Genomic DNA, 14,448 nt, shown 5'->3' with positions numbered 1-14,448 from the left:
TTAATGGATTATGTGTATATGTAGAGGTGTAGATAGACATAGCTATAGAATGAGTATGGAGACTTTCTTACCTGTCTTTTTGGCTTCACGTAAGCAGATCAAGATGGCCGACATTGGGGAAAAAAGAAAAAAATATATTTTTTTTTTTCAGTACTCTGTCTGGAGATGTTTATGCTATTGGTGTCTGTGGCCACCCAGTGGTTTTGATGCAAATTGCACCCTGATAGTTTTACCAGCATGTCACCATGATGTATTACATTTTTACTGGAGTTCTTACCGAAATTTGAGCAACGGTGATGGTGGTGCATCTGATGGGTCCTAGAGGACTGTAAAGGCTGTATGTCTTCTCTTTTTTTTCACAGGCAAGGCTTTGACTTTCCTGCTGCTGCAGCCCCCCAGCCCCAAGCTCCCTCCTCACAGCACCATCCGCCGGACCGCTATTGATCTGATTGGACGAGGCTTTACCGTCTGGGAACCGTACATGGACGTTTCGGCCGTGTTAATGGGTCTTCTGGAGCTCTGCGCAGACGCTGAAAAACAGCTCGCCAAGTAGGTTCTCCATCTGCATTAAAATCACCTTCACAATGGCGTCTGTGAGGGGGTCCGTCAGCTGCTGGATTGCCCGGTTTTGTGATGTAAAAGATGGGGGAAGGTCTTTTAACCCTTTAACGACCCAGTGCCCGGGTCCTAAATAAGCAGACAACTTCAGGGGATAGTACTAGACCACCCGTCCGATCTAGCAGTGTGGCGCACTACACGTATCGGTGTGACCTGCAACCCTCAGCACCACAAGTATGATAGCGGCGAGAGCAGTGGTTCATTAGTGTTTTGTATCCTCTGACTTTTATAATGGAGAGCGGCTGCGCACTACAGGTATTGGTAAGCGTGTATATGAGGGGGAAAATGAGAGATGTGAGGGGGAAATGAGAGATGTGAGGGGGAAAATGAGAGATGTGAGGGGGAAATGAGAGATGTGAGGGGGAAATGAGAGATGTGAGGCGGAAAATGAGAGATGTGAGGGGGAAAATGAGAGATGTGAGGCGGAAATGAGAGATGTGAGGGGGAAAATGAGAGATGTGAGGGGGAAAATGAGAGATGTGAGGGGGAAATGAGAGATGTGAGGGGAAAATGAGAGATGTGAGGGGGAAAATGAGAGATGTGAGGGGGAAAATGAGAGATGTGAGGGGGAAAATGAGAGATGTGAGGGGGAAAATGAGAGATGTGAGGGGGAAAATGAGAGATGTGAGGGGGAAAATGAGAGATGTGAGGGGGAAAATGAGAGATGTGAGGGGGAAAATGAGAGATGTGAGGGGGAAAATGAGAGATGTGAGGGGGAAATGAGAGATGTGAGGGGGAAAATGAGAGATGTGAGGGGGAAAATGAGAGATGTGAGGGGGAAAATGAGAGATGTGAGGGGGAAAATGAGAGATGTGAGGGGGAAAATGAGAGATGTGAGGGGGAAAATGAGAGATGTGAGGGGGAAAATGAGAGATGTGAGGGGGAAAATAAGAGATGTGAGGGGGAAAATGAGAGATGTGAGGGGGAAAATGAGAAATGTGAGGGGGAAAATGAGAGGAGTGAGGTTTTAGGGTATGTGCACACGATGCAGATTTAGTGCAGAACTGCAGCAGATTTTTCTGCAGCAGAAACGCTGCAGAACTGCACTGTGATTACAGTACAATGTAAATCAATGTGAAAAAAAAAGCTGTGCAGAAAAATCTGCGCAGAAACGCTGCAGATTTCAAAGAAGTGCATGTCACTTCTTTTGTGCAGTTCTGCAGCGTTTCTGCACCCCTCCATTATAGAAATCCATTGGTAAAATCTGCACAAAAAACGCACAAAAATGCACAAAAAAACGCATAAAAAACGCACATGCGGATTCTGCCAGGAGATGCAGATTTAGTGCAGATTTTATGAAAAAGGTGGGGATAAAACAAACAATTATTCTCCTCCTCCCTAAATAGAACTGAAAATTAGGAAAAAGTAGACGTGAAAAAAAAAGAAAAGAACTTCAAGATCAGACTGCACAGGGTTTATTTGCAGTCTGTTACCAAGACAACACATAGGTCTGCCTAGGAGCTGTATACACAAACTAATGATTTTTATTTTTATTTTTTTATAATCAACACTGCTTGAAAAGTTGCTACATTTTGAATCTTGGATGCATTGAAACAATGAAAAATAAATATATATATTCCACTGGGACCCCACTATCCATCCCAAAAAAGTGGTTATGAAATGTACCCTCTGAATGGAGAGGTCGTCATACATGCCACCACTCTGTTTACACTTTTTAACGTATTTTATTTGGCAATCAAAGAGATAATGAATGATCGTGATGGTGCACATGTGCGGCCAACGCTTCATGCTCTGCCCTTTTTCACTTTGAGGTCAGCTGACAACAAGGTAAGGTTCTAATACTACAGACAGGATAGGACCATCCTGATGGGTTCACCTTGTCATTGTGGGGATGGGTTTTATGCTTTTTTACTTACATGTACTATTAGTATTTACTTGCTGTAGGGAATATGCTCATTTTGTTGTTTTTTTTTATTTACTTGGGTTCAATCACTGAGTTTAGCGGGTCAACCCAAGTTGAGAACTGCTGAGCTCACTGATTGGCTGCAGCGCTGTCAATGTGATGTCAGCGCTGCAGTCAGTAAGACACCGGGAGTGCCACAGCAAACTCAGCTTTTGATCCGAGGAGGGTGAAACCATTTTTGTTTGTTTTTAAATCAAACTGCAGGAGAGGAATAAAAGTTTTCCGAAACTGGAAAAACACTTCTAAAAAAAAAAATAACAAAAAAAAATTATATATATATATACACACACTCACACGTGCTTCTCACAAAATTAGAATATCATCGAAAAGATAATTTATTTCAGTTCTTCAATACAAAAAGTGAAGCTCATATATTATATAGAGTCATTAGACACAGAGTGATCTATTTCACGTGTTTATTTCTGTTAATGTTGATGATTATGGCTTACAGCCAATGAAAACCCAAAAGTCATTATCTCAGTAAATTAGAATACTTTATCACACCAGCTTGAAAAATAATTTTAAAATCCGAAATGTTGGCCTACTGAAATGTGTGTTCAGTAAATGCACTCAATACTTGGTCGGGGCTCCTTTGGCATCAATTACTTCATCAATGCGGTGTGGCATGGAGGCGATCAGCCTGTGGTACTGCTGAGGGGTTATGGAGGCCCAGGTTGCTTTGATAGCAGCCTTCAGCTCCTCTGCATTGTTGGATCTGGTGTCTCTCATCTTCCTCTTGACAATACTCCATGGAATCTCAATGGGGTTAAGGTCAGGCGAGTTTGCTGCCAATTGTTAATTATTCTAATTTACTGAGATAATGACTTTTGGGTTCTCATTGGCTGTAAGCCATAATCATCAACATAAACAGAAATAAACACTTGCAATAGATCACTCTGTCTGTAATGACTCTATGTAATATATGAGTTTCACTGTATTGAAGAACAGAAATAAATTAACTTTTTGATGATATTCTAACTTTGTGAGGCACCTGTATGTAATCGCCAGATTTTATGGCAGCCACAAAATAAAGAGTTCAGTCTCCAGAATCCCGGCACTAAGACCAGAACCTCTGGAAGATTCACAAACCTGGAAACAGAGGGAATAAAGTCTGATTTCTGTTTATTTTTCTTTCTTAGAAAAGTTTACAAAGAGCTGGCGAATCGTTTGCCTGGGGGACGCTATTTCCTACCAGCTCCCCCTATACGGCGACCACAGAGAGGCTGCTGGTCCCAGTATGGAGCCGCTGGTAGATGAACTCTGCGCTTCTTATCTTATCTGCAGTTTTCAGCAGTCATTTTATCTGCTGAGCGCACTTATTCTTCACAGCCACCGCCACAACGCTGGCTATAAAGGAATATGTCACACGTACAGCCGCCACTAATGGGGAAGATTAGGGATTCCCTTCTGCTGTCCTGGCTTCAAGGCACCAGAGATGATGCTAATCAGAATGGTGGATGATTCGCAGCCCCCCCAATATCACAGGACATAGAAGTCCTCAGCCCTCCCCTCAGAAGGAGCCGAAAAGTCACATAAGGGGAAAAGTATGTCATATACACCTCTCAGTTCCTGCAGGACCTCATAATACACCTCAGCTGCTGCAGAACCTCATAATACATCTCAGTTCCTGCAGGACCTCATAATACACCTCAGCTGCTGCAGAACCTCATAATACACCTCAGCTGCTGCAGGACCTCATAATATACCTCAGCTGCTGCAGGACCTCATAATACACAGCTGCTGCAGAACCTCATAATACACCTCAGCTGCTGCAGACCCTCATAATACACCTCAGCTGCTGCAGAGCTTCATAATATACCTCTGCTGCTGCAGGACCTCATAATACACCTCTGCTGCTGCAGAGCTTCATAATACACCTCTGCTGCTGCAGACCCTCATAATACACCTCAGCTGCTGCAGAACCTCATAATACACCTCAGCTGCTGCAGAGCTTCATAATACACCTCAGCTGCTGCAGAGCTTCATAATACACCTCTGCTGCTGCAGAACCTCATAATATACCTCTGCCGTTGCAGGACCTCATAATACACTTCAGCTGCTGCAGAGCCTCATAATACACCTCAGCTGCTGCAGAACCTCATAATACACACCTCAGTTCCTACAGGACCTCATAATACACCTCTGCTGTTGCAGAACCTCACAATACACAGCTGCTGCAGAACCTCATAATACACCTCAGCTGCTGCAGAACCACATAATATACCTCAGCTGCTGCAGAACGTTTTTTGGGAAGAGCTACGATGTTCATTATGAGCTGTGTCAGTTGATCAGTGAGGTTTTTCAGCAGCTGGTACCCAGAACTATATAATAGTACACACTAGAGCTGCTGAAGAACCTCTTTTTAGACAGAGAGCCTCATTAGATCCCAGGCTGATTGGAGGAGATGAGCGGCAAGTACAGTATATGGCACTGCATATCTCTACAGTGGGAATGTGAAAATATTAACATTGATATGGGATTATCAGCAGGGGTCTATGACATAATGTCCTGTGTAGTATACAGTCACTATGGGGTCACACATCCTGTGTAGCATACGGTCACAATGGGGTCGCATGTCCTGTGTATCATACAGTCACTATAGGGTTTCATATCCTGTGTAGCATACGGTCACTATGGGGTCGCACATCCTGTGTAGTATACGGTCACTATGGAGTCGCACATCCTGTGTAGCATACGGTCACTATGGGGTCGCACATCCTGTGTAGCATACGATCACTAAGGGGTCACACATCCTGTGTAGCATACGGTCACTAAGGGGTCACACATCCTGTGTAGCATACGGTCACTATGGGGTTGCACATCCTGTGTAGCATACGGTCACTATGGGGTCGCACATCCTGTGTAGCATACGGTCACTATGGGTTCACACATCCTGTGTAGCATACGGTCACTATGGGGTCACACATCCTGTGTAGCATACGGTCACTATGGGGTTGCACATCCTGTGTAGCATACGGTCACTATGGGGTCACACATCCTGTGTAGCATATGGTCACTAAGGGGTCACACATCCTGTGTAGCATACGGTCACTATGGGGTCGCACATTCTGTGTAGCATACGGTCACTATGGGGTCACACTTCCTGTGTAGCATACGGTCACTATGGGGTCACATATCCTGTGTAGTATACGGTCACTATGGGGTCACACATCCTGTGTAGCATACGGTCACTATGGGGTCACACATCCTGTGTAGCATACGGTCACTAAGGGGTCACACATCCTGTGTAGCATACGGTCACTATGGGGTCGCACATCCTGGGTAGCATACGGTCACTATGGGGTCACACATCCTGTGTAGCATATGGTCACTATGGGGTCGCACATCCTGTGTAGCATACGGTCACTATGGGGTCACACATCCTGTGTAGCATACGGTCACTATGGGGTCACACATCCTGTGTAGCATACGATCACTATGGGGTCACACATCCTGTGTAGCATACGATCACTATGGGGTTGCACATCCTGTGTAGCATATGGTCACTATGGGGTCGCACATCCTGTGTAGCATACGATCACTATGCGGTCACACATCCTGTGTAGCATACGATCACTATGGGGTTGCACATCCTGTGTAGCATATGGTCACTATGGGGTCACACATCCTGTGTAGCATACGATCACTATGCGGTCACACATCCTGTGTAGCATACGATCACTATGCGGTCACACATCCTGTGTAGCATACGATCACTATGGGGTTGCACATCCTGTGTAGCATACGGTCACTATGGGGTCGCACATCCTGTGTAGCATACGGTCACTATGGGGTCACACATCCTGTGTAGCATATGGTCACTATGCGGTCACACATCCTGTGTAGCATACGATCACTATGGGGTTGCACATCCTGTGTAGCATACGGTCACTATGGGGTCACACATCCTGTGTAGCATACGGTCACTATGGGGTCACACCTCCTGTGTAACATACGGTCACTATGGGGTCACACATCCTGTGTAGCATATGGTCACTATGGGGTCGCACATCCTGTGTAGCATACGGTCACTATGGGGTCACACATCCTGTGTAGCATACGGTCACTATGGGGTCACACATCCTGTGTAGCATACGATCACTATGGGGTCACACATCCTGTGTAGCATACGATCACTATGGGGTTGCACATCCTGTGTAGCATATGGTCACTATGGGGTCGCACATCCTGTGTAGCATACGATCACTATGCGGTCGCACATCCTGTGTAGCATACGATCACTATGGGGTTGCACATCCTGTGTAGCATACGGTCACTATGGGGTCGCACATCCTGTGTAGCATACGATCACTATGGGGTTGCACATCCTGTGTAGCATACGGTCACTATGGGGTCGCACATCCTGTGTAGCATACGGTCACTATGGGGTCACACATCCTGTGTAGCATATGGTCACTATGCGGTCACACATCCTGTGTAGCATACGATCACTATGGGGTTGCACATCCTGTGTAGCATACGGTCACTATGGGGTCACACATCCTGTGTAGCATACGGTCACTATGGGGTCACACCTCCTGTGTAGCATACGATCACTATGGGGTTGCACGTCCTGTGTAGCATACGGTCACTATGGGGTCACACATCCTGTGTAGCATACGGTCACTATGGGGTCACACATCCTGTGTAGCATACTGTCACTATGGGGTCACACATCCTGTGTAGCATACGGTCACTATGGGGTCACACCTCCTGTGTAACATACGGTCACTATGGGGTCACACATCCTGTGTAGCATACGGTCACTATGGGGTCACACATCCTGTGTAGCATACGATCACTATGGGGTCACACATCCTGTGTAGCATACGATCACTATGGGGTCACACATCCTGTGTAGCATACGATCACTATGGGGTTGCACGTCCTATGTAGCATACGGTCGCTATGGGGTCACAGATTCTGGCTTTCTGTATGGTTTTCTCCCGGTGATCCCATACATTGCAGCGCTCAGTCCTCTGCAGTGTAATTGAAGCTCTGGTCTGGAGAGATTATGATCACAGATTGTACATATTTATGTGCTGATCGATGGGTTCCTGAAGAGCCGCACTCGTCCGCGCGGTGCACGATGCCCTGTGGCCGTATTTAGCTCTTCACTTACAGGTTCTCTCAAGAGGTAAATTATCTGGCTCCATTCTCATGGCTGAACCCTACAGCGTCATCCAACCTCAGTAAGTGCCGCAGCCTCAGCACCATATGTATTCCTATTGTCTGACCCCTCACCTTATACCAGCGGAGATTTCCTGTAGCCTTGTCCTTGTAGGGTTTCATCATCCTTTTATTGATACTATAGCAGTCATAGCTCTCCTCTAATGGCCACCACTTGTTTTATCATTTATTTCATCACCGTTTTCGCCCCCCCCGCCCCCCCACTCATCTTTTAATTCAGCCATAATCCATAAGGCTACGGCATAAGATCGCCACTTCATCAGTGCTACAGCAATATTGAATGTGGGGGTCCTTAATTCGCCTCCACCAGACTGTTGGCAGTAATTAATTACCTGATGGATTTCTTCTCAGCCACAATATCGCTCATGCCTCAAGTCGCCATGTAAAAATTGTTACATAAAAAAAAAAATTGCAATCCTTTCTCCTATAAAGCAATGGACAAGATATGAGAAAAGTGGATAAAGGGGAAATAATAATAATTTTAAGATTACAACATTAACTGTTAAATCTCTGCTATCTGCCCATAGTAAACCAATTTCAGCCGTGTGGGAATCCACTCATGCGCCAACACAATCGCGGGGTGCCGAGGTCCTACTGACTATCCCCTGCGCCACCGTATTAGTGCAGCCTGTGCATGGACTTCATAGTTGATTTGTTAATTTCTCCTTCGCCTCATTGGGGGACACAGACTGTGGGTGTATGCTGCTGCTGCCAATAGGAGGCTGACACTAAGTGATACAAAAAAGTTAGCTCCTCCCCAGCAGTATATACCCTCCTGCTGACTCTCAGCTAACCAGTTCATTCTTAGTGTTTGTAGGAGGCACATCTCTGGGTTTTCCCCAGATTTCTTTTTTTTTTTTACCATGAAGATGAAACAGGGGCGACGGACCCTTTTAAAGAGGTCCGATCTCCCCAAACCATCAACGGGCGAGCACGTGGAGTGTCGCCTCCACGTATCCTCTCCCGCGACGTGGGACACTATGCCGGACTCAGCCCTGACCACCCTAAGGTAGTGAAACCCTAGGCTGCACAGGTGCGTATGGGAGTCTGTGCGGCCCCCACTGCATCACCAATGCTGAGACTGCGGTGATGGAAGGAGGCGGACGGTCCCTCTCCTCATCTCCTGAAGGGATGGTGGCGTTAGGGTGCCTGCACTGTCCTGTATTATAGCCCTTTGCTAGCCTTGGATCATGGGGCTGGGAGGGTTCCTGCCGCAGCGCTTCACCTGCTCCAGGCTTCTGGACCTGCAGCTCTTCATCGGTACCTCCGGCCCCGCTCCAATAAGTTCGGGCGGGCTCCGGAAGGTTAGGCTCGCCGCATCCGCCCTCCCTATCCGCGGACGGACGCTGGTAAATTTAGCCCCCGGCTTCTGGAGCGCTAGGCCTCAGGCGGAAGTCCCGCCCTCCTCGCCGTGTCATCTTCCGACGGTTCCGCCCCTTCTACTATTGGGCGGACACCGGGGGAGGAGGGTTTAGGGTCTGCTTTCTGCCTTCATTTGGCCTCAGAATCTCCGCCCACAAATTTGTGTCAGCGGATCCACCCCTTCTGGAGAGCGTGCTTTTTTGGAGCCTGTGTCAGGAATAATCTCCTGCTGTGCTCTGGGACGTGTTCAATAGGCCGGTCTGGGTTTTCAGGACTGGGGTAAGTGCTACTCCCTCCAGCCTGCCTGATAGTGTTGCTTTTACCTGCCTTTTATGCAAAGATTATACCGGCAAGTAGGTCAGCATGTCTAGAAGGACCGAGGCTTATACGGTTCTATATACCTCGTCTCACTTGTCGTTCCGCTTGCCCAGAGTGCTCGTCTCTGTGAGGCCTGCGGTTCCGAGCGCGTTCAGGAGCCCTCCCCTGCATCTCAGCCCAGTGTGTCAGGAGCAGAAAGCGTGGTCTTCCCCCCCGGAATGGGCTTGGTCTTTGTCGCAATCTATGGCGTCCCTAACAAAGGCAATCGAGTCCCTTCAGACCCCATCTGGGTCCAGGGGCAGCGGTTCGCCTGTCCTGGAGAGGTCCTCCGACTCACAGGAGCCTCCGCACTGCAAGTGCAGCTCTCTCACTAGGCAGATGCGGGGAAACGAACTCACTCCGCGTCTCCCGGTCCGTCGAGTGCATCTGCATCCTTGAGTTCCGTCTCTCTTTCACCCTCACCAGCGGAGATTAGTGAACATGGTTCGGAGTACGATTCCGAAGGGTCCCTCAATTTAGAGGCGCCTGATTACCATGAGTCAGTAGACAGCCTCATTGAAACAGTCAACCAAAACCTGGGGGTAGGGGACATATCCACCTTGGCTAAGGTATCTTTTAAGCGGACCAAACAGCCCCATAGAGTTTTTTTCTCTCTCATCCTGAGTTTGAGGATTTAGTACAGCGTCTCTGGGAGCGGCCGGATAGGCGTTCTCAGGGCAGAGGGCTCTAAATGCAAAATATACTTTTGCCCCGTAGTTCCGTAAGAAGTGGGCGGAATCCCCTTTGGTAGAGCCTCCTGTATCTCGTTTGGCTTCTAAAGACGTTATTATCCATTCCTAATGGTTCTTCTATTAGGGATCCAACGGATCGACTTATAGAAGGCCTGGTGCGTTCAGTATTTGAGGCCTCAGGCTCAACCCTCTCGTCCTCTTTTGCGGCTTCTTGGGTGGCCAAGGCTCAACAGTATAGGGATCTGCCATCAGAGGTGACCGAGATTTCGAATCAAGTCGCCCTAGAGGTACCGTATATACTCGAGTATAAGCCGACCCGAGTATAAGCCGACCCCCCTAATTTTGCCACAAAAAACTGGGAAAACTTATTGACTCGAGTATAAGCCTAGGGTGGGAAATGCAGCAGCTACCGGTTAATGTCAAAAATAAAAATCGATACCAATAAAAGTAAAATTATTTGAGACATCAGTAGGTTAAGTGTTTTTGAATATCCATATTGAATCAGGAGCCCCATATAATGCTCCATACAGTTCATGATGGGCCCCATAAGATGCTCCATATTAAAATATACCCCATATAATGCTGCACAAAGGTTAATAATGGCCCCATAAGATGCTCCATAGAAACATTTGCCCTATACAATGCTGCATAAAGGTTGATGGCCCCATAAGATGCTCCACACATTATGGCCCCATAAGATGCTCCACACATTAGGGGCCCCATGAGATGCTCCATACATTATGGCCCCATGAGATGCTCCATACATTATGGCTCCATGAGATGCTCCACACATTATGGCCCCATAAGATGCTCCACACATTATGGCCCCATGAGATGCTCCACACATTAGGGGCCCCATGAGATGCTCCATACGTTATGGCCCCATGAGATGCTCCATACGTTATGGCCCCATGAGATGCTCCACACGTTATGGCCCCATGAGATGCTCCATACATTATGGCCCCATAAGATGCTCCACATATTATGGCCCCTTAAGATGCTCCACACATTATGGCCCCATGAGATGCTCCACACATTATGGCCCCATGAGATGCTCCATACATTATGGCCCCATAAGATGCTCCACACATTATGGCCCCATGAGATGCTCCATACATTATGGCCCCATGAGATGCTCCACACATTATGGCCCCATATGATGCTCCACACATTATGGCCCCATGAGATGCTCCACACATTATGGCCCCATGAGATGCTCCACACATTATGGCCCCATAAGGTGCTCCACACATTATGGCCCTATAAGATGCTCCACACATTATGGCCCCATAAGATGCTCCTCATATATGCCCCATAAGATGCTCCTCATATATGCCCCATAAGATGCTCCTCATATATGCCCCATAAGATGCTCCATACATTATGGCCCCATACATTGTGGCCCCATGAGATGCTCCACACATTAGGGGCCCAATGAGATGCTCCACATATTATGCCCCATAAGATGCTCCTCATATATGCCCCATAAGATGCTCCTCATATATGCCCCATAAGATGCTCCTCATATATGCCCCATAAGATGCTCCATACATTTGCCCCATTTGCTGTTGCTGCGATTAAAATAAAAAAAAAATCACATACTTACCTCTCTTCGCTCAGGCCCCCGACACTTGCGATAGTCACCTTCCACGTTCCATCACCGCGCGCTGCTCTGTCTTCTAACCTCGGCACTGACTGTTAAGGCAGAGGGCGGCGCGCACACTAATTGCATCATCGCGCCCTCTGACCTGAACAGTTACAGCCAGAGAACGGAAGACAGAGCAGCGCGCAGTGATGGAACGTGGAAGGTGACTATCGCGCAATGCTCCCCCTCCCCTGATATACTCACCTGCTCCCGGCGCGGTCCCTGGCAGCGTCTCACAAATGGTCTCCAGCGGCATCTTCCTGTGTTCAGCGGTCACGTACCACTCATTAGAGTAATGAATATGCGTGCATATTCATTACTTTAATGAGCGGTACCACGTGACCGCTGAACACAGAAAGCGCTGCCCGGAGACCATGGGACATGCAGGGACAGCGCCAGGAGCAGGTAAGTATATCACAGCCGCCGCTCCCCCTCACCCGCCGACCCCACATCAGCAATGACTCGAGTATAAGCCGAGAGGGTCACTTTCAGCCCAAAAAAGTGGACTGAAAATCTCGGCTTATACTCGAGTATATACGGTAACTATCTAGTCTCTTACTGCTCGGCTCTATCAGAGCGGCTGATTATTTGGCAAAAAATTGGATCAGCTCATTTCTGATACCCACAGGAGGGGAAAGCAATTTTCTCCCACAGCAAAGTTTTAGGCAGGACCTTCTGGATGCAGCAGCGCGTTCTGCCACTTGGCAGATTAATCGGGGAAAAATCTCCTGTGGCATACCTACCAGTATTCCTGCCAGAGGGGTTATCAATTAAAACTATGGACTATCAGATAGCAGATCTGATTCGTTCCGTCTTGCAGCCTCGGGTTTAGTCCTCTCCTTAACCACCCCTTGGGTTGCTAGAGCAATGGTCTCCTGGTCGAAGACCTTTACTACTTTGGTTCACAACAGTAACCTTTTCCCGAAGACTGTACAGCTGGTCAATCGATTTTCTTGAGCAGGAGACTAGTCGGTTCACGCCTCTCGGAGGCGGCTAGTTGCGCGACGCTGTCAGCAGCAAATACCATTACATCCAGAAGGGCATTATAGCTCAGAGAATGAAAGTGTACTCTGCGTTCAAAAAACCTCTGACATCACTCCCTGGGATCACATATTTCCTATAGACCCAACCAGCAGTGGAATAGTTGTCCAGGACAGTCTAGATCTGAGGGATCTTGGTTCCAAAAAGAGGGACCGAAAAGTAAGACTAATCCTGGAGCTCAAACTTCTACCAAGCTTGACAAGGTCCTCCTTCTTCGGAGGGAGTTTCTCCGCTCAGCTATTTCTTCAATGGAAAAGGGTGGAGTTTCTGTCATCCACTGACATTCGGGATGCTTACTTTCACGTTCCTATTTTCCCTTCTTTTAAAATTTTTTTTTTTTTCGCTTTTCCATTCTCATTTTCAAGTCACAACCTGGTCCTTCGGCCTTGCTACCGCACCCTGAGTGTTCGCAAGGGTCATGATGGCTGTCTTGTTCCTCTTGCATCCTAGAGTCGTGGTCGTCCTACCCTGTCTGGTCGACTTTCTAGCCGCTCTTCCAGGACTACGCTGAGTCGTCTATATCAATTGCTATACCCTCTCTCACCTGATTTGGCAGCTTCATCTAGACAAGTTTTTCCTCATTTCCAGCCTAGCAGATATCCTTTTTGAGGATGATCCTGAACACTTCCAAGGGGTTGGTAATTCTCTCTTGAGACAAGGCCGTGGCTCTTAAACTCAGAACTCTTACTTGACTTCTCATTCCATTCAATTGCTGGGAGGGTCATGAGGAAAAATGGTGACAGCAATGGAAGCTGTTTTCCTTCGCTTCGCTCGTTTTCTATAGGTCAAACAGGCTTTCAGAGGGTAGTCTCTGAGCTCCTTCCTCATCCGGAGGAGTTTCTTCCGGTTCAATGATTATTAGTAATTGCCGTTGACAGCCTTCTTCTCCCGATCGTTGTTCTGGGGATCCGAACGATACGGCTAGTCCTACAGCAGGTCCTTTGCTTTCTGGTGGGTCTCCCATCTGAATTCAATCGGATAATGCCACGGCTGTCCCATACGTCAATCTTCTAGCAGGTACCCATGGTCAGGCATCATGGACGAGGTGCCTCACATTCTCTGATGGGCCGAGATCTATCATTCGGTGATCTCGGCAATACACATCCCAGGAGTAGACCTCTGGACAGCAGACTTCTTCAGCTGTCAGGGTCCCTCCTCGAGTGAGTGCGAACCTCTCTCGGAAGTCTTCTATCAGATCTGCCTTCTCTGGGGTACTTTAGATGTAGATTGGATGACGTCCAGACTGAACGCCAATGTACTCAAGTTCATAGTCCAGCCTCAAGATCCAAAAACCGTTGCAGTGAATGCTCTGGCTCTTCCGTGGTACCAGTTTCTGTAACTTTCCTTCCACTACCTCCGAGAGTCGTTTGGAAGCGGGAATGCCCCCAGTGGTCCTGGAAGATCCGCTCGGACCATGTTAGGTTTTTTTGGCTTGCGGAACTAGGACTTTTCCGTCTTATTCCAACGAAACTGCGAGTAGGGTCTTTTTCGCAGGGAGTTTTCACATGTGGTCCTTCCCTTTCACATACCATTAGATCTTTGGGTCCTTAATGGTCGTAGGAGTCTTAGGGTACCGTCACACTGTGCCATTTCGATCGCTACGACGGTACGATTCGTGA

At 47.7% G+C, this 14,448-nt stretch overlaps 1 protein-coding gene across 3 annotated transcripts in view; it reads left to right on the top strand.

Annotated features, from left to right (window-relative positions):
* The window catches only part of WDR7 (WD repeat domain 7), a 418,087-nt gene that overhangs the window by 272,596 nt on the left and 131,043 nt on the right, over nt 1-14,448 (top strand). For all 3 annotated transcript variants that reach the window (XM_069746037.1, XM_069746038.1, XM_069746036.1), the window contains one exon: nt 363-549. In XM_069746037.1, the coding sequence (XP_069602138.1) occupies nt 363-549 (187 nt within the window). The remainder of the gene's footprint in view (nt 1-362; nt 550-14,448) is intronic.

This window comes from Ranitomeya imitator, chromosome 1, assembly GCF_032444005.1.
Source record: "Ranitomeya imitator isolate aRanImi1 chromosome 1, aRanImi1.pri, whole genome shotgun sequence".
NCBI lineage: Eukaryota > Metazoa > Chordata > Amphibia > Anura > Dendrobatidae > Ranitomeya > Ranitomeya imitator.
This window is presented reverse-complemented; position numbering and strand designations above follow the sequence as displayed.